The 26,570-nt window shown below is 49.7% G+C and overlaps 1 protein-coding gene across 2 annotated transcripts in view; it reads right to left on the minus strand.

The window, feature by feature from the left end:
• Nucleotides 1–12,130, minus strand: part of Radil (Rap associating with DIL domain) — a 56,120-nt gene extending 43,990 nt beyond the window's left edge. For both annotated transcript variants that reach the window (XM_026407214.1, XM_026407215.2), the window contains exons 1-2: nucleotides 12,056–12,130; nucleotides 7,127–7,722 (exon numbers count right to left, since the gene is read on the minus strand). In XM_026407214.1, coding sequence (XP_026262999.1) covers nucleotides 7,127–7,661 — 535 coding nt within the window. In that variant the 5' untranslated portion in view covers nucleotides 7,662–7,722; nucleotides 12,056–12,130. The remainder of the gene's footprint in view (nucleotides 1–7,126; nucleotides 7,723–12,055) is intronic.
• Nucleotides 12,131–26,570: the final 14,440 nt, after the last annotated feature.

The following is a 26,570-nucleotide window of genomic DNA, read 5'->3' on the forward strand; positions in this document are numbered from 1 at the left end:
CACTTTTTAAGCCTTATTTTTGAAATCTCTTTTTCTACATAATTTTACCTTTGACATCTGGGTTTTTAATGTATTTGGAGTAAGGATCTAATTTTTATTTTTCTCCATATGGCTGAAAACAATTATCCCAACACCATTTCATAAAATCCTGTCCCCAGGATTTATTTTGGTTTCTATATCACAACACATTCCCTGGGTCATTTGCTTTTGCCCTCTCTATTCCGTTCCTCTGGTCTACTTGTCTGTTCCCTCCCCTAAAACTACATAATTCCAGTTACCATGGCTTCATAGTGCATCTCAATGTGGAAAAGATCAGTCCTTCCCACTTTGGCTTTTCCTGCAAGGTGTTTATGTCTATTCTTTCACAGAGATGTACACTCTGACCAAAGACAGCCCAGCAAAGATGGACTCGGGCAGCTTAATATACTGATTCCACTCTATCTGTATACATCTGAAACCTCTAGAGATATTTCTGCCACTTTTAACTTTCAAACAACAAAAAAAGGTATTTGGTTATCATTTTCTATGTTAATATATAGTATCTGAAACTATGAGATGCTACTCAATGTGATTTAAACACATCCTGTAAAACAACCAACATTATAGGTCACATTTGGAAACCAGTAGATATTAACATGGTTTAAATGTTAGTAATAACAAAGCTAAGTATTAGTACTTCTTGGAAATACTTCAACTGATGACAGGACAAAATGAGGTCTCTATTTCCATTTAACCAAATTCAAAATTTGCTCTTATGTTTGCCTGTTTCCAGATGGCTTTAAAGAGGCCAATTCATCTTACTAAAATTTGGTGCAATACAAAAAGGTTAGAAGAACAGGTCATTTTGTTGCAGTTGCAAGACAAATACTGACTAGTGAAATTTTAAAAATATACTTCTAGAATTTTTAAGTCATTTTCAGTAAAACAGTAAAGAGGATTTAAAATAGGAATTAAAAGTCATTTAGTTGGGCTGGATTGTGGCTCAGTGATAGAGCGCTTCCTGGCATGTGTGAGGTTCAATTCTCAGCACCACATATAAATAAATTAATTAAATAAAGGTCCATCAACAACTAAAAAATATATATTTTTAAAAAGAGTCACTTGGTTTATAAAATCATTAGATATTCATGACAGCCATGAATGTGTACCCACATTTTGAGTATCTCAATTTAGAGTCAAGTGCTGAGAAAAATCAAGAATTTTCAACTTGGGACCACAAAATTTGAGGGTTGAAGAATAACTGGTATTTTTCTCCCCCTTACCTACACACACCCATGTCCTCAGCCTGATAACAGAAGAAGCATTCCTTCCAGTCCTGTGCTCAAACCCCCAGGAAGGGCCTGGACCGCCCTCCCCCAATGCAGACCACTCAGATACACTCTTCCTGGCTAAAATTCTCCCCTGGGTGAAAGCTGTCAGATCAAAATGAAGTCACTTGGGTCAAAACCTAAAATAATAAATAGAGCTGTGGCATCATGAAGGAGGGGATCTCATGCACACACATCTGATATCAAGAATTATCACAGGAGACTACCAGAACCTCAGCCTTGCACAAAGGCCACCGCCACCCGACACAGAAACACTTCTACAACAACATCTGCCCAGCAACTGCCTGTCCAGCCTTGGACTGGTGCCATCCTTGTTACTGATCCTTATAGCCAAAGGTAATTATTTCTGAACATCTTAGGTAAACTTTAAAACCCATTTTATGTTTAAAAACCCTTTTCTTTCTTTGCCTTCTTGGATAGCAGGTAATTTAATATAGCACATGTATTCCCATCATGATGCTAATTTCTGATTAAATTCATTATCAAGAATTTTTGAGCTGGGCACTATAATCCCAACAACTCGGGAGGCCGAGGCAGGAGGATTGTGAGTTCAAAGCCAGCTTCAGCAAAAGCGAGGCAGTAAGCAACTCAGTGAGATGCTGTCTTGAAATAAAATTTAAAAACAGGGTTGGGGATGCAGCTTATTGGTCAAGTGCCCCTGAGTTCAATTCGCAGTACAAAAAAAAAAAAAGAAATTCTGTGTTATTTAGGTGGCAACTATAATGTCCACCTTGGCCACTCCTTTGCCAATCTGTCTTATGTTGTATCTTTTAAACATCTTACACCAGTGATGACATTCCTGTGCTCTCAGTGTCAACACTAAGTCTCTCCAACAGTGGCTCCTTATAGAATGATGCCAGATATCTCTGCTTCCCCAGGCTCTGGGGGTAGGAGGTTCTGCCCACCAGGCCCCAGTGGGGACCACCCAGCTCCCAAGGGACCTTCCAACACAGTGCTTCTATGATGAAACAAGGACATGGATTTTTTTTAATCTACGCAGAGATGGAAGGAGAACACTGACTGTGAACAACCAACTAAATAAATTTTCTCTGAATTGGAAATGCCCCAAACTGTCTTTCAAAGTCAATTGCTTTTCTAATCTTATATTGGTGGGAAAAAGTGTTGGTTGTTTTGTCTGGCAAAACCACATGAAATAAATATTTTCCCCAGTGATCCTATCATTGGGAATCTGCAGAGAGGCAGCTGCCCCCAGATGAAAAGAGGCGTGACAATGCAGATGGCCGCCTATGTCTGAAGGTAAGAGCTATTGAAAAGTCATATTTGAAGCAGAAGGAAAAAACTTTCAAAAGAAAATGACCACCAGGATGCTGGAGGGCTCTCCAGGACATAATTCATGGGACATAGATGGCATCATGTGCGAAATACTGGCTGTCCCCAGGGGAGGGGAAATCACTGTCCGTGAATGACAAGGTGGCATGACAAAACAACTGAGCTGGGTACTCAGTGACAACACCTCTGCCACCTCTGCCACCACCTGCCCACTCGAACTCTGAGGAGCATGTTCCCCCCTGGCTGGGTGTGCTCCAAGGCAGTAGTCCACTGCATGACACCCTTCCCCTGTCCCTGCCAGGAACACTGGTCCCATTCTGGGGTCTTGTGCGTGTGGAAGCTGTGACCTACGAAGGGGCTTTCTCTCGGAGCACTAACCCTCCCGCAGACTGAGCCAGACTGTACAGAAGCCACAGAGGACATTGATGGCAGTGTTTGGGTCGAAAGTCCATGGCTGCTTTCGTGGCCCCTGGCCTCTGCTTAGCCTACAGAGGTAACCTCAAATCTCGGTGGCCTTAAAAACTCTCTATGCTTGCCTCGTTATGACGAAGACACTCAAAGCAAAGGAGGCCCTTCCCCAGCAAGAAACCAATGCCCGGCCTCTGAAGGCCATGCAGGAAGGCGCACAGGCAGAGCAGCTCCACACATCCTTCAGAGCCAGGCTTCAGGGACCCCAAACTCTCAGCAGCCTGAGAGAGACGAGTGAGGCCATTGCAGGGGCACACAGCCATCACACTCAAGGGCAAGGACTAGGTGTGGATGACACATAGCCCTTGGGAGCTGAGCACAGGCCTAGAGTCCAATGAAATGGCTCCCAGTGGAGGGCAGGTCTGTCCCCCAAGGGACATGTGACAATATCCAGAGACATGCTACACCTGGGGAGCAGGCAGGAGGCAGGAATGCCGCTCCACCCTCTGCCGCACACAAGCTGCCCTGTCAGCCGCTGAGGAGGCTGAGGAGAGGCGGGATCTGAGCCCCTCACCCGCAGAGGAGGCTGGAGGGGCGTGGGGACCTCCTGTTCTGTGCTGAGCTCAGCTCACCTCCCTCTCCCTGCCTTTCCCAAGCCCTGACAGAAACCACATGGCCCTGCCACAGGAGGCCACATGATTGTCATCTTTATCTCAGTAACAGGTCCCAGGACCCTCTCCACACGGCACAGCCCTAGATACCAGCTCCGGGGAACAGGAGAGCAGCTGCCCACCGGCGCCCCCTCCACGCCACCTCCCTCGCAGGGCACACCCATTTTGATGGCCTGGACGCGAAACCGAGCTCTGGGAAGGCAGTGCTCCTGAAAAACTGAATCCTAAAGTGCCTGACGGCCACCCACGGCTCCCAGCAGGCTGTCTGCTCTCATGTCCTGGGGGCTCCCAGCGACTCCCCTGACACTGGTCTGCTGGAGGTGTCCACACGGGCACCCGCTCCCTGCTGCACTCTTGAACGCTGCCAGCTCGCAGGGACAGCCAGCTCCCGAGAGCCGGGGGACCAGGGACAAAAACTAGGGTTCCATCACTCTGTCACCTGAAGCTCTGGATGGCCAGCCTCATCCACACACACTCGTGCACACACGTGCACACTTTTTCCAGATGAGGTCAGATGATCCTCTCACTAGGGGAGTAGGTACAGCCTCATTTTTGATCCTTTGAGAAAAGAATGCGGGGGAGGACCTGCCTGGCCCTTCCTTCCATCCTGCTGAAAATGACAGCACCCAGCTCTGTAGTATTAATGTCCCTGCAGCAAATGCCCCACAGAGCCACCACCAACTGTGGGTGGGCCTGCCCTGAGGCCACACTGGGAGCCTGTCAGCACCCGGGGAGGCTCAGAACAGACAGCTTCCTGGGAGGTCTGAATGCCCTTCCCAGGAACATGTAAGGCAGGGGACACAGCAGCATAGTCAAGAGTGCCAGGAAAAGTGTCCCCTGCCAGAGAGACAAAAAAGCTGTACCTTTCTGGATGTTTCAGTTTAATGCTGACAGTCACCAAGCTGCTACAAAGAACAATTCTTTGGCTTCCTGTGGCCTCCTCACAGTGACTTGGGGTCTCTGTCTCCGCAGTTCCCACAGAGGGGGCAGACAGGGAGCTGTGAGCCCTGGGCAGTGAGGCTCTCAGGAGGGGCCGCCGTCCTGACATCCCAGAGACATCCCCACGTGGGATGTGCCGCCCCAGCAGGGCAGCCACAGAGATGCCGGCCCAAGGGCTCCGGGCTCCAGGTCAGGCTCTGCTCGCCACTCTGCTGCAGCAGGACTGAGCACCTGAGGGCCATCCTCAGCTCCCGACTGCATGGAGTCTGCCCTTCCATTCACGCTCTCCAGGGCCTCGCCCCTGCCTGGCCCCAAGCCAGGCTCCATGAGCACGCTGGAATGAAAGGAAGCTCGTGGGCATGCCCTTGACAGTGGACTACCTCACCTCCCCACAGCCCAGGCCATTGGTGAGCTCAGGAGCATGGCCAGGAGGCACGAGAGAAGGAGGTCAGCCAGGAGGATGTCTCTGGAGCCTGGGGCCAGCTTGGGCAGGTAACGTGACTCACTGTAGCCTGACAAGTGGGTCAGTTGGACTGGCCAGCTCAATGGACTCTTTATTGGAAAGGCATTAAAAACCACCAAGTGAAAGCTTCCTCTTGCCCCGACTGGTGTGGAAGGAGCAGCACTAAAGGGCAGCAAGCTCAGAACAAATTCTGCGTCCTGCAACACAAACATGGCCCCACTGTCCTGCGCCAGCCAGTGGCCACCTGCCTGAGCAGAGCAGGCTTTCTGAGGCTCTGCCCCACCTCTGGCACTACACAGCAGCCTTAGGATGGACAGCGCTGGGTGCAGGTCACAGGCAGAGGCCTGGCCCCCAAACTCCACAGCCCCGAGATGGCCCCATGGCGCAGGCTCTCTGGCGTCCACTTGGAAGAGGAGGCGAAGCTTAGAATGACCACAGTGTGGCCGCTTATGTCAAGGGTGCTCTGTCTGTACAAGATGCCCACTCCACCCCACCACCGTCTCTACCTTTTACAGATACTTTCCATCTCACAGGAGGGCTTTTAGAGCGAGGCACCGGGAATGCAAGTCCTCTAGGTGGTTACAAGGCAGGGTCAGGATGAAAACCAAACCTCAGTAAGCGGCAGCCTTTGGGGCAGATGAGGGTCCCCGCGCAGACAATGGGGGTGCTCATCTGATGAGGCTTAAGCAGAGTTGGCCTGCTTTTCCTTATCACATGCCAGCAACTCTACACGGTGTCAATGAGAGAAGACTCCTCCCAGTGGGAAGGAACTCCCACTGCCACCCCCTCCCACACTGGGTGCCCCATGGCTTTTGTGCACCCACAGGAATTGCTGGCCACTTCAACAGGATGACACTATGCCACCAGGACTTGCTAAGCTCCATGGCCAGCATGGTGGCACGGGCTGCTTCACTAATCCCTTCGTGTCTGTTATCCCCATTCTCCAGATCAGGAAATGCCTCAGGAGGTACCGTAACTTACCCGAGGGAACGAGAGGGCCAGTGTTACCTAGAGCCAGCCATGGCACCCACAGCTGGGTCCTATTCAGGCCCAAGGCACCCTGGCCTGGGAGGCCAACCGCTCCATCACCACACCTGATGTATACATGGAACCCAAGCCTGGCTCATGCTCAAGCAGGGATGGGGGAATTGAACGGCCATGACACTACATGCAAACCACACCTCGGGAAGGACTAGGTCACAGGAAGCCCTTCTACATCTTCTCCTGGGCAATGTGAGCCCAGTCTACTTTCTTGTATAAAGTAATCGTTTTTTACAGGAAACTAAGAAAATTTATTTAAAAAATTTGGTATTTGAAAAATTGTTTTTATGAGGCATGCCTATCAAAATAATCAACTTCTTTCCACCAAATGAACAAGCATCAGACACAAAGCTGTGGGCCACAGGCTGCCAAGGCCTCAAGCCCAGGTAGGCAGAACCACCCTGCTTCCGGCACTTCCCACACAGGACAATAACCAGCCACCTCTGGCTGGGCCTTCCCCAAGAACAGCCTGCAACCACCACAGGTGCCCACCAACCCACTACACACCCAAATGAAGCCAGTTCACAGCTGGACACCATGTGACCAGAAAGTGCCACGTGGCCTTTATGACAGCTTTCTTCATTGTCCCTCCATCTGATCCCTAAGATTCACACGGCATCTGAAGGCCCTCTGTAACACCACAGTAACCTGGTAGTTTATGAGGCATACACAGTTCCCTGGGGCTAACAGGCTGGGCAAGACCTGATTAAACAGAAGGACGGATTTGGCCTAAAATACTGCAAGAAGATATTAGGAGCATATAAAAGGAACCACCAGGCCTCCTGTAGGCAGACAGGCTGAAGGGTGCACCGTGGCATGGGGGTCTTCAAAGGCTCGCAGCAGGGTTCCCTCCAGAGCAGACTACCTCCACACCTGTCCCTCCACACACACCCCGACCTCTGCGCCTCGTCATCCTCTCCTAACCACTACCCTGTGCTTAGACAAATGGCTTTTCTGGAAACTTCTACCCCTCCTCACTTTCTCACCTGCTGTGATGGTATCCACATCCTTGGCTGCCAGCTCTTCCACGTCTGACCTCTTTCTCAGCTCAAACCTCCGGGATAAACCTTCTCGGGGTTTCCATAATTCCTGGATCAACAGGGGCTTCTCGTTATCCCCAAACACCCGGAAGCACTGGGCCTGCCACGGCCGTCCAGGGGACCCAGCCCGGCCCACCACATCGCACAGCACGTACTGGCTGGCACACGCAGGGTCCAGGGCATAGCGCTCCAGGGCCTCCTTCACCAGCTCCTGGGCACTAGAGGTGCCCGTGGCCAGGACACTCTTGTAGTGCGTGCCAGTGCAGACACTGTCCCCAAACACCTTCAGAACGCCAGGGGCTGACAGCTGGGTGGAAAGCTCTGCGGGGTCATCGCTGGCACCCAGGCTGCAGAAGGTGGAGTCCAGTTCCCTGTACTTGTAGCTCAGTGTCCGGGACAGCACATTGGACAGCAGCTGGCTCTGTCGCTTCAGCTTGCTCTTGGCGGGTGGAGACATGATGAAGTGCGTCCCATAAAACATGGTGGGCAAGTCTTCATGGGCAGGACCAAGGCTTCAGCCAAAGGGTGGGGAGACGCTGGGCCTGGGAGAACAAAGCAAGAGGTCAGCACCAACCATCATGAGCACCGGGAGCAAAGGAAACATGAGTTCTAACCAAGTGGACAGAAGAGTCACTCAGTGTCCCAGCCCTGTGGACACCACCACAGGTCAGACCCCACCAGAGCACCTGCATTGAGGACAGGATCACAGCCTGAGGGGTCACAGGGACAAAGCAGGTTTGATGGGCTGAAACACACTTCAGGGAAAGCCACTACTAAGAAGCATGAGGAGGTCACCAGAAGTAAGACATGCTCCGTCCGTCACAGGGCTGACTTCCAGGAAGCACGGGGCACAACGCACAAGGAACAGCGCGGCTGACAGCTGGGTGAGGGACAGGTTTGCCGGACAGCCCAAATTGGCTCCATGCCCCCAGGTTGAGCCCACCATCCAGGACCACCACAGCCAAGGAAAAGGGATAAACAAATTGGGGACCAAGCTTCCCTCTCCATAAACTCTGAAAATCCCCTGCACCACAGTCGGTAGTGTGGACTACCAAGTCACCCAGTCACAGAGACAAGTGGAGCTGGGGAAGCAGGTAAGATGGCAGCCATGTTCACAGCATAATAAGCAATCAGACCCTTGAAACACGAACCTCCAGAAAGTGCCACTCCTCCACAACCCAGCAGAAGAGGCTGGTCCCACTTGAAGGGACAATTCCCTGGGACACAGCTTAGAATGTCCACACCGCCACAATGAACACAAGGCCTCTTCCAGAACCAGTGGAAGCATGCTTGGAATTTGTGCATTCCACCCACCGCGTCCAGCCGGCACAGGCCTCTCCAGGCCACAGACACCCAACCTCACTAAGAGGAGAAGCCGGCCTTGCACAGCTTTGTGTGTGTGTGTGTTCTAGAATCCTAATTCTAATGTCCTTAGTGTCCCACAGGCTTAGAGGTGGAGATTATTAGTCTCCCTACAAATCTCAGTGGGGCAGGAGAGCAGATAGAAGGGACGGGTTCTCGAGGCATTGCTGTAGGACAAGGGACACTGGAAAGCTGTGCACACAGTCCCTTGGTGGCTGCACCCCACTTCTGCGCTCATGTTCTCACCAAAAACAAAAGCAGACAGACCACTGAGCTAGGAGAAGAGCCCGTTTTCTAAAAGGCTTTGGAAAGAGTGGCCCAGGACCCAGTAAAAGCAGCATGGGCACCTGCCATTGTAACTCCAGCCAACTCCTGTGGGTCAATTAACATTCCCAGCCTCAACTCACATGCGGTTCTGTGGGCACTGGACAGGGCTTTGAAAGGGAAAGTGGCTGCATAGGGCAGAAGTACCCAGGGAGCCCCTCAACAGAAAAGGAGCCACACCATCCTCAGGACACCAAAGAGTGAACTCTCCAGGCCTCCGACACTGACTCTGCAAATCAGTTTTCCTTCAGGCTGCCATGCACCTTGGCTGCGTCCTGCTCCCTGAAGCCACAAAGACTGTCATGAATGAACCTGAAAAGCAGGCCACGGCCATTCGGTTGCTGTAGAGCCAGTGGCCTGCCTGCTGCCATGCAGGAGAGAAGCCTGAGAGAAGCCTGAGAGAAGCCTGAGCTCTTCCGAATCGCTCTGTTAGCTTCACATAGAACACCAATGTGTGCCCTAGAAGGGTGAAACGTCCCCTACTCCTACAACCTACTGCTTATGGTTTACCACTGCAAAGCCTTTTGAAGTACTGGTTTTCCAAAAACCTGAATTTGCAGCTGGGAGTCTGGGAGATGCTAAACAGTCTTAAGCATCTCTTGGGGCTCAGTGGGTTAAGATATAGAGGAGTCAAGAAGTCAAAGCCTGGGCTGGGGATGTGGCTCAAGCGGTAACGTGCTCGCCTGGCATGCTGGGTTCGATCCTCAGTATCACATAAAATAAAGATGTTGTGTCCACCAAAAACTGAAGAATAAATATTAAAAAAAATTCTCTCCTCTCTCTCTCTAAAAAAAAAAAAAAAAGTCAAAGCCGTTATTTCTCCTCCCCTGAGGTGCATGCCACAAGTCTCTTTGTCAAATCCTAAGAAGTCCAGAACCAACTGTGGATTCCCCTCACGGATCCATCATTTATTTTACAGTAAAAGCATTTTCCGAGGGTATTCCTGTCACAAATGTGTGGCTCTGAATCTGCACACCCTATCAGCAGGTTCAAATCATTCCCAAAAAAGTACTTGAATCAGAGATTAGAGTCCCTGCAAACAGCCCCTCAAATCAGCCCTTACTGACCATCCCTAAGGGGTGCACAACCCTGCCTGGGAAATTTCCCATGGGACTCTCAAGATGCCCTTGCTCAAAAACCTCAAGGCTGGAACACATTCTCAGAGGACCTGACTTTCACTTGGCCTAATTGGCCACCTTTCTGGAGGAGAGCAGACATCTCTGCCAGAGGTTCTCCAGGGTCCCAAGCCCAACCCAAAGTGGGCAACAGCACAGCCTCTGCCACCAGGCACCCTATGGCTCGGAAAGCCTCTGCTTCTGCAGACAGTGTCTGAATGTAAATTTAAGCACAACACCAAAAGCTGTGGAAGCTACGCTTAGTTGGGAAAAAGTCATGATTCAAATTCAAGGAGTATTTAAAAGGCCCCCAGATACAATGGAGAAGTGAACTGGCATCTTGCACACAGAGGTGGACGCAGGCTTGGTAAGTTCTGATGCTTCCATTAAAAAAAAATGGAAAATTACAAATACACAACTGCTAGTCCCCCTTCCAGGGCCTCACAAGTGAGGGGCCCTGGAGCTTGAACTTCAGAGATGCCCCTCCCTCCTTTCCAGCAGCCTCTTGAGCCAGATTCTAAGGAAGAGTTAGGAAAATCATGAAAAATAAGAGAGACATGTGAGTTGGGAGAAAGTGACTCATTCCTTTCCAAAAACTCCTTCTTAACCCCAAGAAGTCCTGGTAAACCAGAACCTTATCTAGTTGGGGTTTAACAGAAAATTTTCTTCTTCTTATGATCATTCTCCCTGTGGTCATTGCAGAAGGTGCTGCTGTGCACACATCCCTGTGGCCACTTGCACACACACACTGCTTTCCTTTCTAATCACAAAATGAAGAGTAGAGCCTGTTTGTCTAAAGGGACAAATTTGATTTTTAAAAGGCCAGGAGGAGTGCAGGAAAATCCTACAGAGTGGAGCACGCCCTGCGTAACCAGATCTGTTTTTCTGGAAGTGTGACCTGCCTTTTCCTTTTCTGCTCAATTCTCGCCTCTGTCACACAAACACTAGGGAAAGCGTAGGGCCCAGAGCGCCAGGGTGCAGGACGCTTGCTTTGGCAGCTCTTAGAGAATGTTTGTCTCTTGTTCTCAAGAAAGAGTCCCATTTCTGATGAAAACCCAGCCCAAGTCACAGCGGCAGGGGCAGAGACAGAGGTCAGTTGCAGGGCTGACATGGGTGGAGGGATGTCTCTCTGTTCCAACAGGACAATGTGGAACCCATTATCATTCCACCAGGAGGACAAACAGCAAACTTTGCAAACTGAGCTTTATCCCAGCTTCTTCAAATACTATCTTTACAGCTTTGAGACAGAGCGAAGCTTTTGATTGCCAACATAATTCAATCAGGTTTCATTCTGCCTGCTAGGCTCCTGAGAGGGAATGACTTCCCCAGTGGGATTAAAGACTGGCTCCTCTTTGGAATGCACAAGAGGTGGCCCGTGTTAACCGAGACACCGGTAATCAAATTCTTTTTGGCAATTCAGATTAACCAAGCCCTTGACAGGCGACAGGGGCTGGGCGGGCAGGCAGGTCTGCACCCTCCAAGGCCCCACCCACCGGCTCCCCAGGGAAATAAACCAGGTCTCCAGAGGCCTGGAGCTCCCGCTCAGCATCTGTCTCCAGGGATGCAGTATTTGTTGGGGGACTGGAAGTGGGACAGAAATAGCGGGGAAACAATGCCTGTCTCCGCACAAGGGCGGGGAACGCCTTGCCGGCGGGGAGGTGATAGGGGGCGGGAGAGTGCGGTACCCCGCGCCGCACTCTCCCGCGGCGCCCCGCGCCAGACTCCCGCTCCAAGGCACCTCTAAGGAAATCAATGAGGGGAGTCCCCCGGTGCTGGGGGTTGGCCGCGGGCCCGACCCTGGCAGCCCGCGGGCCAGGTCACTCGCGCACCCGGGCCTTCGGGGACCGCGCCGGGCCCGAGAGGAGGTCGGTCACTATGGCAACGAAGCAAGCCTGCCTCCCCCTACACCCGGATTCGGGGCGGGTAAAAAGCCCCGCGCGGTCCCGCGGCCCCAAGCGCGCGACCCGACCCCCCAGCCCGTGGCCCCCGCGCCCCTGGGCCCCCGTAACCTCAGAGCAGCACAGCCTGGGCCACCCCCGTCACCGCCTACCCTCCTCGCGCGCCCCCCACTCACCTCCAACGCTGCCCTCCGCTGCCTCCGCCGCCGCGTCCCCGCGCGGCTCCCACGCCCGCCGTTAGCGGGAGCCGGTGCCTGGGACCTGCACGCGCCGCGGCGCCTCCTGCTGGCCGCGCAACTGACGGGGCGGGGCCTCGGGGCGGGGCCTACGAAAGGCGTGGCCTTTGGGAGGGTGGGGCGAGAAGAGGCGGGCGGTGAGTTGGAACCTCGGTGCCCAATAGACGAAGAGGAAGCTTCTAGGGGCGGAGCCACCCGTCGAGGAAAGAGGCTGTGCGCTGGCGCCTCCTGCCGGCCACTCAATGGATGGGGATGGGCTAGGGCTCGGGGGCGGGGCCTCTGGAAGGGCGGGTCTCTGCCGGGGGCGGGGCCTGTGCTAAGCCCGGGGCCACTTGGGGCCTCTGTGTTCCCAAGTGGGTTGGGTGGTGTTTCCACTCTCACCTTCTGTGTGGGCAGGTGTGGATGAGTACAGAACTGGGCTCCTCGATTTATGAACATCTAAGATATTGAAAGGGAAAAGGGTTTCCTTACCCCCCACCCAGCAGCTGGAGCTTTAAGAGACAAAGCAGATGGTGGCACTAGGCTTAAACGAGGCAAAACGGGGCCAGGTCAGCTCAGGGGCTCTGGCCTTCCCTGGTCACTTGTTTTGTTTTTTATTTTATAAAGCCCATGACCTTAGCCCTCTGCTTGGTGTTAACTTTGAGGAATGCTTCTCACAGGGAGGTTCTTTTAGACTTTTCTGTTGCTGCTGACCTGAGAGATTCCCGTGGTGTGCAATCACAATGCAGAATTCCCACGCTGGGGCCCCCCTTTTTGTTGACAGTGATGGAGTTATAATATTTCCTAGTAATGACCCCATATTTGAGATGGGGGAATGGGAATGGGGACAGACATCTGTAAATGACCATGTTCTATATGCCAGGCCTTTTACTAAGGGCTTTACCTCGGTTATCTCACTCCACGGTGGCATCAACCCTTGTGAAGCAGATAAGAAAAGAGGTTTGGAGAATCAGGCTGCCCGAGGCTGAGCCAAGACTTGGCTTTTCTGATAAAATAACTCCCACGAATCTTTACATGACCCCCCCTCCCCGCAATACACACCAGTCCGCTCACCCGCCATGGGATGGGAGGTTGTAACCAAATGGCACGCTGGATTATGTCATGGAGGGCAAACTCCCAAGAGACAATTTCAGAGCTGGAAAGATAGCCTGGGTTTAGGCCTGGGTTTTCCTCCAAAGGTATTCCTCACAATCACCAGGGCCGGGCTTCTACTCTCCCCAAACCCTCTTCCATAGAGATTGGAAAGTTACAGTCTGGGGGGCCAGATCCGATTTGCTATTTTTATAAATAAAGTTTTATTGGAACCCAGCTGCACCCTTTTGTTTGCATATTGTCTATGACTGTTTTTATGCAATAGAGAGACTTTATAGCCCAAAAGCCTAGAACATTTATTATCTGTCCCTTTGTAGAAAAAAAAAAAAGTGCTGGTCCCTTCCAGTAACACCCGCTGTCTAGTACTGTTCCTCACCTTTGTGTCTGCCCTGGCCAGTTCTCTGCATGGAGCTCCTTCCTCAACTGAGCTGTGCTGCTCGAGCCTCCATAACAAAATACCACAGACAGGTCCTTAAAAAATAGGAGTTTCCTTTTTAAAAAAATATTTTTTTAGTTGTTGATGGATCTTTATTTTATTTGCTTATTTATATGTGGTGCTGGGAATCAAACACAGTGCCTTACATGAACGAGGCAAGTGCTCTACCTTGGAGCTACAACTCCAGCCCCAGGAGTTTCCTTTTTAACAGTTGTGTTTAAGTCCAAGACCAAGGTGACAGCAGGGTTGGTTTCTTCTATGGCCCCTCTCAGATTTAAGTTGGCCACCTTCTCACAGTGTCCTCACCTGGCCTTCCTCTGTGTGTGCCTCTGGCATGTCTCTGTGTATCCTGGTTTCCTCTCCTCCCAAGGACACCAGTCAGATTGGATTAGGGTCCACCCTCATTTAATTTAATCACCTCTTTAAAGTCCTTACCTCCAAATTCAGTCACATACTGAAGTACTGTATGTTAGGGCGTCAACATGTGTATTTTATGGGGACACAATTTCTCCCATAACACCTACTTTCATCACCTGGTTTGTCTCTACTCATCCTTTAAAGCCTCACAGGAAGTGTTACTCGTGTAGTAGTCAACCTCCAAGATGGCCCCCAGTGATTCACAGATCTTGGTTTTCACACCCTAGACAGACTTACATTGAATAGGACTGAATTGTGTAACCAATAAGGTGTTGCCAAAATGGCACTGTGACTTCTGGAACTACTTAATAAAAGAGCTGCCTTTGCCCTCACTCCCACTTAGATGAGTAATTCTGAAGGAAGCCAGCGGCCATGTTGGGAGGACACTCAAGCAGCTCCAGAGGGAAAGGAGAAAGTGGAGCATCTGCCAACAGTCACCACCCACTCACCATCAGTGTCAGCGAGTGCACTGGATGTGGTCCCTCCAGCCTCCATAGTCATCAGAATGCTGCATCCCTGACCAACATCTTGATAAAGTCAAATGAGGGACCAGGAGCCAGAACCTCTCAGCAAAGCTGCTCCCAAAGCCCTGGCTCTCATAAACCACGTGTGGTAATAAATGGCTATTATTATTGATTCAAGCACTGAGTTTTGGGGGACAGTTTGTTATGTGGCATTAGGTAAATCATACCCATCACTCCAGAAGGCCTTCCCCTCCCCCCCCCGCCAAACATGGCTACCTGTCCTTCTTTGTATTCCCACAACCTTTTGTGTTTTTCCTTTTCATTAAGCCAGTCCACATTAGTCAAATTATGCTCCTTAAACATAAATCAGATGTTGCTACTTCTCCACCTATAATCCTCTAACAATTTCCTTTTACACTTTAAATACAGTAGGATTCACAAAACCCTGCTCCCACCGGGCCCTGCTGGCAGCCGCAGCTTCCCTTCTGTCACAGAGCTCCAGCCCCCTGAACTGTCTCCAAGCACACTAGCTCACGTCCCTCCTCCCAGACCTTTCCTCTTGCCGTCTCCTATGCCTGAATGCTCTTTCTGCTGTGTGCACGAGGGTGTGTCCATCCTAGTCTGCTGACCACCTCCTGACCATCACCCCCGATTTATTTAATTCATAGACCTTTGTCACTGCTGAACTTCATCCACTTGTATATTTCAGACACGATAGTTTATGTTCCTTTACTGTTATCTTTGGCGCATAGTAGGCTTGTAATAAATATTTGTTAAATGAATAAATGAATGGATAGATTTCCATCTCCTCCCACTCCCTCCTTGACTGGAAGTTTCTCAAGGGCAAGTCCAGTTTGTTCACCTTTGTCTCTCAGCAGCTGCACCCAGGCAAGCGATCAAAACAAGTTTTTCCACAATTAGGTTGACTATCTTTGGAAATCTTACTGGACAGAAATGGAGTGTTGAGCTGCTCTCTTTGGCCACTGGAAGGTGGAAGTGTCCTGGGACCTAAGGAAAAGACCCACTGAACCCAAAAGAGAAGCATCTGGTTAGGTCAAAGGGTGGTTCCTTAGGTTTTACTAGGGACAAAGAGAATGGGCTCTCGGGAGAGCCAGGAGAGAGGAAGATGACTGCAGACACAGGCAATTAACAATTTAGCACCTCTTGGCACTGGTAACATCTGGGGTGACAGAGTGACAGCAATGAGCCAGGCACCCTCTAGGAACTTACACTCTGGTGAACAGTAAAGAAATCATTCTATAGCAGTGAGATAGCAATTATGTGATAGCTAATGCTGTGTAACAAACACTCTAGAGGCTTATACTAGGAAGCATTCACTGCTGCTCATGGGTCTGCAGGTTCCTGTTGCTCCAGTGAGCTGGACTTGAACTGGCAGGGTTTGGCCTCAGATCTTCTCTGCATGTCTCCTCATTCAGGAAGCAGTACTCTCCAGGGGCATGGTCTTCCCCTGACCGGTGGCAGAAGTGTGAGCTTATTAAAGCATCTACGGATGTCACATCCACCAGCATTCCATTGGCCAAAACAAATGGCATGGCGAAGGCGAGTGAGTGAAGGGGAAGCGAGGTCAGGATGCTGCTTCTACAAGCCAGAGAGCACCAACGATTGCAGCACCCCTGAACGCTGGGAAACCCCAGGACAGATTCTCCCTGACACCCCCGAGAAGGAACCAGCCCTGCCAACAACGTGATGTCAGACTTCTGATCTATGAGGCAATAAATTTCTGTCATTCCATCTTCCCAGTTTGCCGCCCCAGGAAGCTAGTAGAACACAGTAATAGGATCACAGATGTCACCCAGGTTGCTGGCTTGCCAAAGACCAAGAGGCCATCGCCCAAAGTCATGGGAGAGAAGCATCTATATTATCTTTTTTGATACAGTACGCACATATTGGGGTTCGTGCATGGATTCATGATACCCAGGAGGCAGTTAGATCTATGGAGCTGCAGCTGGGGTGAGATATTTAAGAAAGTGTTGATTTGGGGCCCGGTGCCATGGATGTGGATGTGTTTGATTGAAACAAACGACGATGACCATTTCAATACCACTGAAACAGATCATACAGGGGCTGGGGCTGGGGCTCAGTGGTACGGTGCTTGCCCAGCAGGTGTGGGGCCTTGGGTTCGATCCTCAGCACCACATATGAATAAATAAAATAAAAAAGTATTGTGTCCAACTACAACTAAAAAAATAAATATTGAAAAAGAAGATAATTATAATTATTTTAAAAAACCAAATCATACTATACTCTTGAGTGTTTTGTCTATTCTGAAGAAAATTGAACTACATTTACTCAACTCAAAAAAAAAAACAAAAAAAAAAAAACTTCCAGGTGGGGTGGAACTTCAGGACTCATCTACCTAACTGGATATTTTCTTTTTCTGCTCTACCAGCATAGATTCATTTCTCTCAGCATACTTTGTGGATTCATTCAATTTCTCCTCTACAAAATCTCTGGTGATGACTCTAAATGCATACAGCACAGACTGTGTACAAAATAATTCAATAGGTAAATAAACTCAGTTCCATTAAAGTTGTGCAGGTGGAGAAGGCTTTGGGAAGTCCTGTGTTCTCGGGTCTGGGAGTATGTTGAGACACTGCTTCATCTCCATCTGCACAGAAGTTAGGAGCCATCTTATCTTGTTAGCCAAAAATGTGAGTCCAGCATACAGACACAGCATAGAAGAAAATGTGTGAGGCACTGGGCTCGATCCTAGCACCACATAAAAACAAATAAAGGCATTGAGTCCATACACCACTAAAAGTTTTGTTCACTTGGTCTCTAAAAAAATTAGGAAAAAAGAAAACACATGTTGAACCAGATATGCTTGGGAGGGTCTGATATTTCCATCAATATTGATTTTTTTATTTGTTTACTTGACACGTCACCTGTGAGCACTGGTTTATGACATATACAGGAGAAAAAATGATGACAGATGACAGATGATACTACATATTAATATTTTATTTTGAGAACTGATAGTAAGTGGCCATTTTTTTCCCAAAATTTAGGGTAAAAGAGGCCCAGGTGGAGGTCTTCTCTCTAGTGCCCAAGAAAAGAAATGGGTGAGTTTCAGAATCTGACTTCACTGATTTGTGGACCCAAAGCCAAAAGAGGCCAACAGATTTGCCCAGGTTCACAAAATGAATCACAGATTACTTCTCCCTTGTGAATCACTATAAAAAAGACACGTTAAACGTTGGAGAGGATATGGCGAAATCATATCCTCGGCTGGTAGGAATGTAGCACTGTGCTTCAAAAACAACCGTTTGGCGGTCCCTCAAATGATGATACACAGAATGGCCATATGACCCAGAATTTCTACTCTGAAGTCTATTCCCAAGAGAAATGAAGACACAGTTCTACACAAATACTCACCTACAAAATGTTTACAGCATTATTTTAATAGCCCAAAAGGTAGAAATAAAGGTGGAAACCCAGATGTCCATCAATGGGCAAATGGATAAACAAAAATATGGACACAATGAAATATTACGCAGTCATGAAAAGATATGAAGTACTAACACACAGTACTCTAACACACATACTACAATGCAGACAGACCTTGAAAAGGTTAGGCTAAGTGAACTAAGCCAGACACAGAAAGGACAAATGTTGTGTGGTTCCTGTGATATGAATATCTAGAATAGGCAAATCTATAGAGACAAAGTAGATGAGAGGTTGCTCAGGGCTGGAGGGGAGATGAGAGATAAGAAGGTGGTGTCTGAGGGGTTTCTCTGGGATTCATAAAAATGTTCTGAAATTGTAATGGTTGCATAACTCAGTATATACTAAATATCTTTGAATTATGCACTTCAGTGGGTAAATCATATGATATGTGAAATATATCTCAATAAAGATGGGTTTTTAAACATTTATTTATTTTCCTTTTTTATTATTTGTTCTTTTTTAGATATACATGACAGTAGAGTGTATTCTGGCATATTACACATACACAGAATTTAGCTTATTCTAATTAGGATCCCATTCTTGTGGTTGTACATGATGTGGAGTTACCCGGGTCATGGATTCATATATAAGAATAGGAAATTTATGTCTGACTCATTCTACTCTCCTTCCTATTCCCACACTCCTCCCACCCCTGGGATTCATTCCTCTTTGTCTAATCCCATGGACTTCGTTTCTTCCCCTCCCAGCCTCCCTTGTTGTGGGTTAGTATCCACGTATCAGAGAGAACATTCAGCCTTTGGTTGGGGGGATTGGCTTATCGCTCTTAGCATGTTATTATCTAGTTCCATCCATTTACCGGCAAATGTCAAAAAGATGGTCTTTTAAAGATAGACAATCTTACCACCAAAATGAGTACGTGATGTAATGCTTATGCTAATTAGCTCAATAGAGTCATTCCACAACATGCATCTACTTTTTTTTTTTTTTGTAGTTAGACATGGACAGAATGCCTTTATTTTATTTGTTTATTTTTTTACTATTTATATATTTTTTTAGGTGTAGATGGACACAACACAATGCCTTTATTTTTATGTAGTGCTAAGGATCGAACCCGGGTCCAGCCCGTCCTAGGCGAGCGCTCCACCGCTGAGCCACAATCCCGGCCCTATTTGTTTATTTTTATGTGGTGCTGAGGATCAAACCCAGAGCCTCACACAGGCTAGGCAAGAGCTCTGCCACTGAGCTACATCTCCAGCCCCACATGTATCTATCTATTCCAAGACATCGTGTTCTACTCAATAAACATGTACAATTTTTATTTGTGATTTTTTTTTTGTTAGGAGGATATTTAGGATTGAACCCAAAGGTGCTCTGTTACTGATACACCCCCAGCCCTTTGTATTTTTTTTTTTTATTTTGAAACAGGGTCTCCCTAAATTGCTGAGGCTGGCTTTGAACTAGTGATCTTCTTGCTTCAGCCCCCCCCCCCCGCCCAAGTCACTAGGATTATAGGCATGTACTGCCCCTGACTTTTATTTATGAATTAAAAAAAAATTAAATTGAAATTAGAAATCAATCAATTAATATTTAACCAGAATGAAATAAAAATATGCAAGCAAGACAGACAAAGCAATTCTAATAGTAGGGACTTCTGGGTGATAGAGTTTGTAGAAGACTGCATTTCTGAAGATGGCCATACCAACGTACATCCGTCCCACACTTATCAGGCACTGTAACAGACTCATATCCATGGGGGTGGAGGAGGGAGTCTACATTGTCTTCCCTTGAACTTGGAAGGACCTTTTTAGCTGCCTCCACCCATGGAAGATGGCAGAAATGGTGATGAATGGCTTCCAAGTCCAGGTCAAAAGGCCATATGTCTCCCCATGACTCTTTCTCTTGAGACACTGGCCTTGGGACCCAACCACCATGTTGTAAGGAAGCCCAGGTCACATGTGGAGGTCCCACCTGGGTATAGAGTCACGTTGTCTTTATTCTGATAAAATAAGGTCTTTTTTGACATCTGGGGCATTAGGGATCAGTACGGACTCAGGGGGTGGGTGGCACGCTGGTCAATTCCTAGAGCCTCTTCCTCTCCTCTTTCCCACAGAAGCCACAATAAAGGCCCTAGAGTTTGTTTTCCTCTATCTACCACCTGAACAAACCTGGTGCTCCCCCATGTGGCCCCAAGGTGTGGCATCCTGTGCTCTCTCCTCTGAAGTTCTGGAAGTAGGCAACCATGTTCCAGTGGCAATTTTCTCCTGATCTCACTGAACCTGAATCATAATAAAACCTGCAAGTTAAGGCAAGGTTTTCTGCTGATCTCCCCCCCACCCCAGGGTCCTCGCCAACTACCAGCCTTCGCCACCAGATGCATGAGGGGAGTCCAGCCTCCATTGCCACCAGCTGAGGTCCCCACCCACAGAAACCACAAGAGACGCTGATGATTCCCATTGTCTCAGCCACTGTATTTTCGGATGGTTTGTCATACAGCAATAGATGATAGTACAGCACTTGGAATTTACTTTACATGTTTTTACTGAACATCTCAACTTTTCTACAATGAGCAGAGAATGCTTTTATTTAAAAAAAAAAGAGCTGGCAAATGTTATTTTTAAAAAGAAAAAAGAATTTGGCAAGACCGAGGCATCTTGAATTTTTCTTTATTGAAGTGCTTTCTACTCCACTGGAAACAGCAGCAATTCACCAGAAGGGTTATTATTCTTCTTCATACAAATGTTTATCAAATAACTGTGTTAATACAAAATACCGATTTCACAAACACGGGAAGGTTTCCAATATCAGCAGGACATTTTTAAAAAGTCATGCCACAAATGTCACTCTCGAACACTGTGGGCTTTATAGATCTATAAAAGAGGGCTTGAAAGACACTCAGAGGGCTCCTGCTTTCTACCTTAAGAAGCAAGTGGGAAGCTCTTTGTGGACCCCAAATGTAAACAGGGATGGTGGGCAGTCCATCCAGCGGGAAGCCAGAGCCTGGAATTGAAATCGCCTCTGGAGGCAGGGTAGCCCTTTCAAAATGGGGTCCAGAACTTTCTAGAATGCATTCCACCTTTCCCTCCGCCTTCCATCTCTGGCTGAGCACATTCCTGTGGTCTGCCCTTTCAAGGTCTCTAAATCTTCTAATCCCCAAACACCTTCCAACCAGCATGGGGCCACCACCAGGACCAGAGACCCTAAGATTTGACCCCATAGTCCTCTCAGTAAGGTCAGGGTACTGCATAACCAGACATTTGGAAACTCCTCATTTCTCTCTCCCTACCTGTCCCCATGTGGCTTCAGGGCACCCAGACCCCTCCGAGGTGTGGCACAGTGTCAACCCCCGCCAATCACAACAGATAGGCACAGAGCACCCATTACTGATGACCTCGGCTTTCCAGGGGTGTCCCACCAAGAGCAGTTTCCAGAATTCAAGGTTCAACCCCACTTGTCGATCACAAGGTCAGTTTAGTTGGATTGCAACTTGAACAAACCAGATTGGCTGGAGGAGGGCAGAGCACAGAAAGATGGGCAAAGATCGATCGGGTGGTGGCATGACGTGAATGTTTGTGTCCCTCAAAATTCTGTGTTGAAATGCCAACCCCTAGGTTCTCATGATAAGAGATGGACCGTTGGGGAGGTGACGGGTCAGAGGGTCTGAGCCCTCACGAATGAGACCTGTGCTCCATCAAGAGGCCTCAGAGAGCTCCCTTGTGCCTTCAGACACAGGAGAACAGACAGCAAGGAGCCAGGAGCCGGGAGGGTGAGCCGCACTTATTGGAATCTGCCAGCCCTTGATCTTGAACTGCCAGCTTCCAGACAGTGAGAAATAAATGTCTGTTGTTTGATGACGAGCCACCTAGTCTGTGGGATTTTTCTTGTAGCAGCCCAAATGGACTCTGATCGGGATAGAATAGGAGAGGACAGAACAGGACGGGACACATTAATCCCCCAGGCCCTTGCAGTGACCGATGTGAAAGCCAGAATCACAGTGTGAGACATAAACTCTAAGAATGGGTCTTCATTAAAAAGGGGGAAACACTGACATCACTTGGGGTGCGTGGGAAGGACAGACGCCTGTGTCACCTGGAGCCTGACCCGGGTCACAGAAGGAGCAGGACACGCCACTCCTACAAGGGCTGCTGGAGACACTGGGAGGTGGCATCCTCCCCTACCACAGCTGTGAGGTGGCCTGACCAGGCACAGGAACATGAGCGTGCCCCCTCAGATCTCTCGGAGCTGGGGCAAAGCTGGCAGAGCTGGTGACATGGCAGTGGGAGGCGAGCCACCGAGGCCTGGTTGGTGGGGGTGGGCTTCACCTGCTGCCTGGACCTCAGCTCTTGGGGAGCAAAACAGCCCCTACCCAGAAAGAGGAAGGACAAGACACCCAAGAACCTGAGCTGCGCTCCAGTCCTGCCCTGCTCTGGCTGGGTGACCAGGGATAGGTCTCTGAACCTCTCTGGGCAGCCTCAGTCTCTGCACACGATGCAAACAGACATTTCTTCTTGCCAGGTTTTGGGGGGCAAAATATATAAGAACGTGGATGTGAATCTGTACGCGTTCCTAAGTGCATGCATGACCTCAGGAACTGGGGAGACGCGTGGTGCAGGCAGTGCTGGCTCTCCAAAACCACAGACTGAGTGCAGCCTCTGCCTGCTACCGTGATGCCAAGACTCGCCTTAGCCAAGTTCATGCTCCCAGAGGCTCCTGGCTTGCAGCGTGGCTGAGTAGTTGACCACCCACCTCTGGAGCTCACAGGAACACCAGCACCCCCTCCTTAGTCCTGCAGCAGCACTCCAGAGGGTGGCAGGCCCTCGCTGCAGGGCCCCTTACAGCTCTGCTTGAGTAGAGTCCTCCACAACTCTCACCTTCTCTCCCACCTCCAACCATGTCACCTGCAGAACGGCATGCACCTCTCCCCACCCCGCTCCCTCATGCCAGAGTTGATGGTCCTACGTCTCCCAGGCGATCCAGCCCGTGGGCAGCACCCAAGCAGCTGGTCCTGGGATACCCAGGCTCCCCTGGGGATTGGGCACAGTGGCCATTGTGGGGAAAGGTTGGGCCAGGGACAGGTGGCAGTATGGCAGCCATGGCTGGATGGCACAGGAAGCATGAGGTGACCTAGAAAAAAGTGCCTCAGTAGGGAAAGGCCCTCGTCACGGCTTGTCTGAATCTTCGCACGACCTAGACATGAGCTCTGATGGCCTGCAGGGTCCCTCCTCAGAGGTCACCTGCCACCTCCTGGCTAACCTAAGCTACAGTGGCTGAAGCGGGGGAAGCTTGGTCTATGAACATTGTCACTGGTGGAGGATTCCCAGGTGCAAAGTGAAGAGGAAGATTTTAGATCTAGACCAGTGGTTCTAGAACCAGTGAATGTTGTGGACCACCCTGGAGATCCCCAACGCCCTCCAGGGGGTTCACAAAGCCTCACTATTTTCATAATAATACCAGGACATTGTTTGTCCTGTCCCCCTCACTCTTTCCCACAGGTACACCACCGATTTCCAGCAGCTACCCGACCGTGACATCGTGACATCGTGACATCGCAGCCGACCAAATACAAAGGCAGATGGGAGAATCCTGCGTCTTCTGCAAAATCAGACATGCAAGAGATTCACAAAAGTGCACACCCCTCCTGCCCACATGGACTTTGTTTGGGGGAAAAAAAAAGTTATTTCTAATAGGAAAATAGGTTGCTCATGTTACCATGTAACGGGTTTGTTCCCTTTAAATGAGTTAACAGTTATTTTTTTACTATCGTTTTAATTTCTAGTCTGATGAATGTTAATAGACACAGACCACCTGAACTAAGGCTCTTTGGTGTTGTCAATAATTTTAAAGAAGTTCCAAGGCCAGAACACGGGCCACCTGCCTTGTCCAGTCGCTTTCAGCAATGATGGAAATTGTTCCAGTTGGTGTGGCCCAAAATGGTAGCCACTCACCATGTGTCCCCAGTAAGCCCTTAACACATGGCTAGTGCACCTGAGGGGAATGGATTTTCATTTTGATTTCATTTTAATTGGCGTAAGTTTAAATATCCCCCTGCAACTAGAGGCTACTATTTTGGAGAGCACCTCTAAGTTCCTGTGCCCACCAGAATTCTCTAGTTTTATTTCCCCATGTTGAGTTGATCAGAGGGATCTGTGCATGGGGGGGTGTCCTGGGTTTCCCCCCCTTCCCCTCCCAGGAGACCTCTCCTCAAGCTGGGAAGAGGTCTGCCATGCTCACCAATTCCAGCTTTATGCCACACTGATGGCCTGAAATTGACCATGGTGGAATTATTTACATCATGGAAATTGGAAATGTTAACACATCAGAGATTTTTAAAAACTGCTATTTGATTTTTTTTCTCTCTGTACATGTTATTTAAAATTTTTTTAAGCTCAGCTCTTTTTCTTGGAGAAAAGTCTTAGGGGCAGTGAGTTTCCTGGGAAGCGGCAAAGGTAGGCCAAGGGCAGGATGCTTGGGCATCAGATAGTCCTGGTTTTAAAGCTTTGCTCAGCTGGGTGCCCTTGGGAAAGTCATCAGACCTCTCTGTGCTTTGGCTTTCTGCTTTGTAAGATCCTCTAATGATCCTCCCCACACAGGGAGACTGAGTCAGTCAATGCAGGGGGCATCTAGGAAACCACTAGCAAAGACAGAGACCGCCACCACCTCCCAGTAAGAGCTCATACGGGGAACCCCACCTCCACAGCTTCCTGCTCCTTGTCTGCATTGGAAGTGACTGTTGGGATTGTCATTGGCTCTTTCTGGCCCTCACGGATGCTGTTCCCAGAGCCAGCATGTCTACATCAGGCTATGCAGTCTAGGGAGAGGCCTGCAGGTAGCTTCCCAGTCAGTGATAAAGACCCCAGGGGAGATGCAACCCTGAGATCCCCAAGAGTTCTCAGTACTGGCCCCGCCCACAACCAAGGCGACTTTCAAATTCAAATCAAGGCCCACTGCAATTCCCAGCTCCACATCCTCCTCCCAACTGCCTAGAACTTTCCTGGGTTTCTACCTCATCCGAGCCCCAGGGGATAGACAGAAGCTCAGCCTTGCGCATGCGCCATACCTTCAACTTCCAATCAAGAGGAAGGGCAGCTCTGAGATTGGGGGGGGGCGGGTACCAGGGACTGAACTCGGGGAAGACTGACCACTGAGCCACATCCCCAGCCCTATTTTGTATTTTGTGTAGAGACAAGGTCTCACTGAGTTGCTTTAGCATCTCACTTTTCCTGAGGCTGGCTCTGGACTCGCAATCCTCCTGTCTCAGCCTCCCGAGCCACTGGGAGTACAGGCGTGTGCCATGGCAAACGGCCAATTCTGTGATATTGATCCAAATTCTTCTGGGGTAGCCACAGGAACACAGCCTAGGATGCTTCTGAGGCAGCCTTACCCACCAGAGGGACTGGCCAGATGGGACTTCTCTGAACTGTTTGTGATGCGCTGGGGGAGATCCAGAGTCTGGATCCTGGGAAACTCAACTTCTGAATGATGCTGGGAAAAGAAAGGTTTATGGGAAGCATGTCCTAAATTGGAACTAGGACAGGAAAGGTGACCAAGACCCCTCAGAACGCCGCCTTCCAGGGTCCTCACCAGCCTGACCACAGTTGGAAATTCTACCATTAGGGATTCATTTCTTTGGCTGACGCCCCTGAGAGTGTCATCTTTGTGATCACGACTTGCCTCTCCAGTGGACAGTTAGCAGAACGAAGGAGCGTGCAAGGCCCCGTGTCACACTTCCCTTATCCTGCTGTGTCTTCAGGCAGCCCTGCAAGGTGCCGACGTACAGCTGTAAGGTGCTCATCTTACAGCTGGGGACACTGAAGCTCTCTCATGGGGATGCCAGGTTTGGCCCCAAGCCTGGGGAGACAGACAGGTCCCTGAGCACTGGTGGAGGCGAGACAGGGAGGCCCAGGAGGCCGAGCCTGGAGTCAGACCAAGGACATGCGCCTCAGTGCTGATGCCCGGGCTGGGTTTTGAAGGATGCGTAGGAGTTGGGTGGATAAGGAGGTGAACAAAGTTCCCTGCAGAGGGACTGGCACCTCAAGAGGGGCACACAGGGGTGGCTGTTTGGGGAAAATGTACCATCAAGTGCCTAAGAGGAGGAGCACAGAGAGATGCAGGTCCCAGACTCAGGGGCCACTAGAGAAGCCCAAGTCAACATTCCCAGCACCTGCCACTATTTCCGGGAACCTGCCTGTCCCCAGCAGCATCCTGAGGTCGGGACTTTTGGTTGGCCTGGCATGGTGCCACCCTTCCTTCCCACGCAGCCCCTCAGGACCTCCAAGACTCCCTTTCCCAGCCTCAGGCCCAGGCAGAAGTCGGTTCTCTGTGTCTCTGACCCCAGGCGGGAGACAACCTCTCCCTGTCTGCCCTCGCCTCCAAAGCTTTCCCTTCCCTCTGACCTCCAGTCCTGGCCCCAGCTGGTTGGAGACACCTAGGGAGTCACAGGGACAGGCTTACCCAAGACACCTGCCAGGGGACGGAGGGCAGATATGCAGGTGTGCACACGTGGACAGGTAAACAGAACCAGCCCAAGGCATCCCCCACTCAGAAGCCAGCTGTCTGAGGAATGTGTCAAGATGATTTAACACTGGCTTGGACCAATGGGATTCCAGGTCCCCGGGAGCTC

The sequence above is a fragment of the Urocitellus parryii genome, chromosome 9 (assembly GCF_045843805.1).
Source record: "Urocitellus parryii isolate mUroPar1 chromosome 9, mUroPar1.hap1, whole genome shotgun sequence".
Classification (NCBI taxonomy): domain Eukaryota; kingdom Metazoa; phylum Chordata; class Mammalia; order Rodentia; family Sciuridae; genus Urocitellus; species Urocitellus parryii.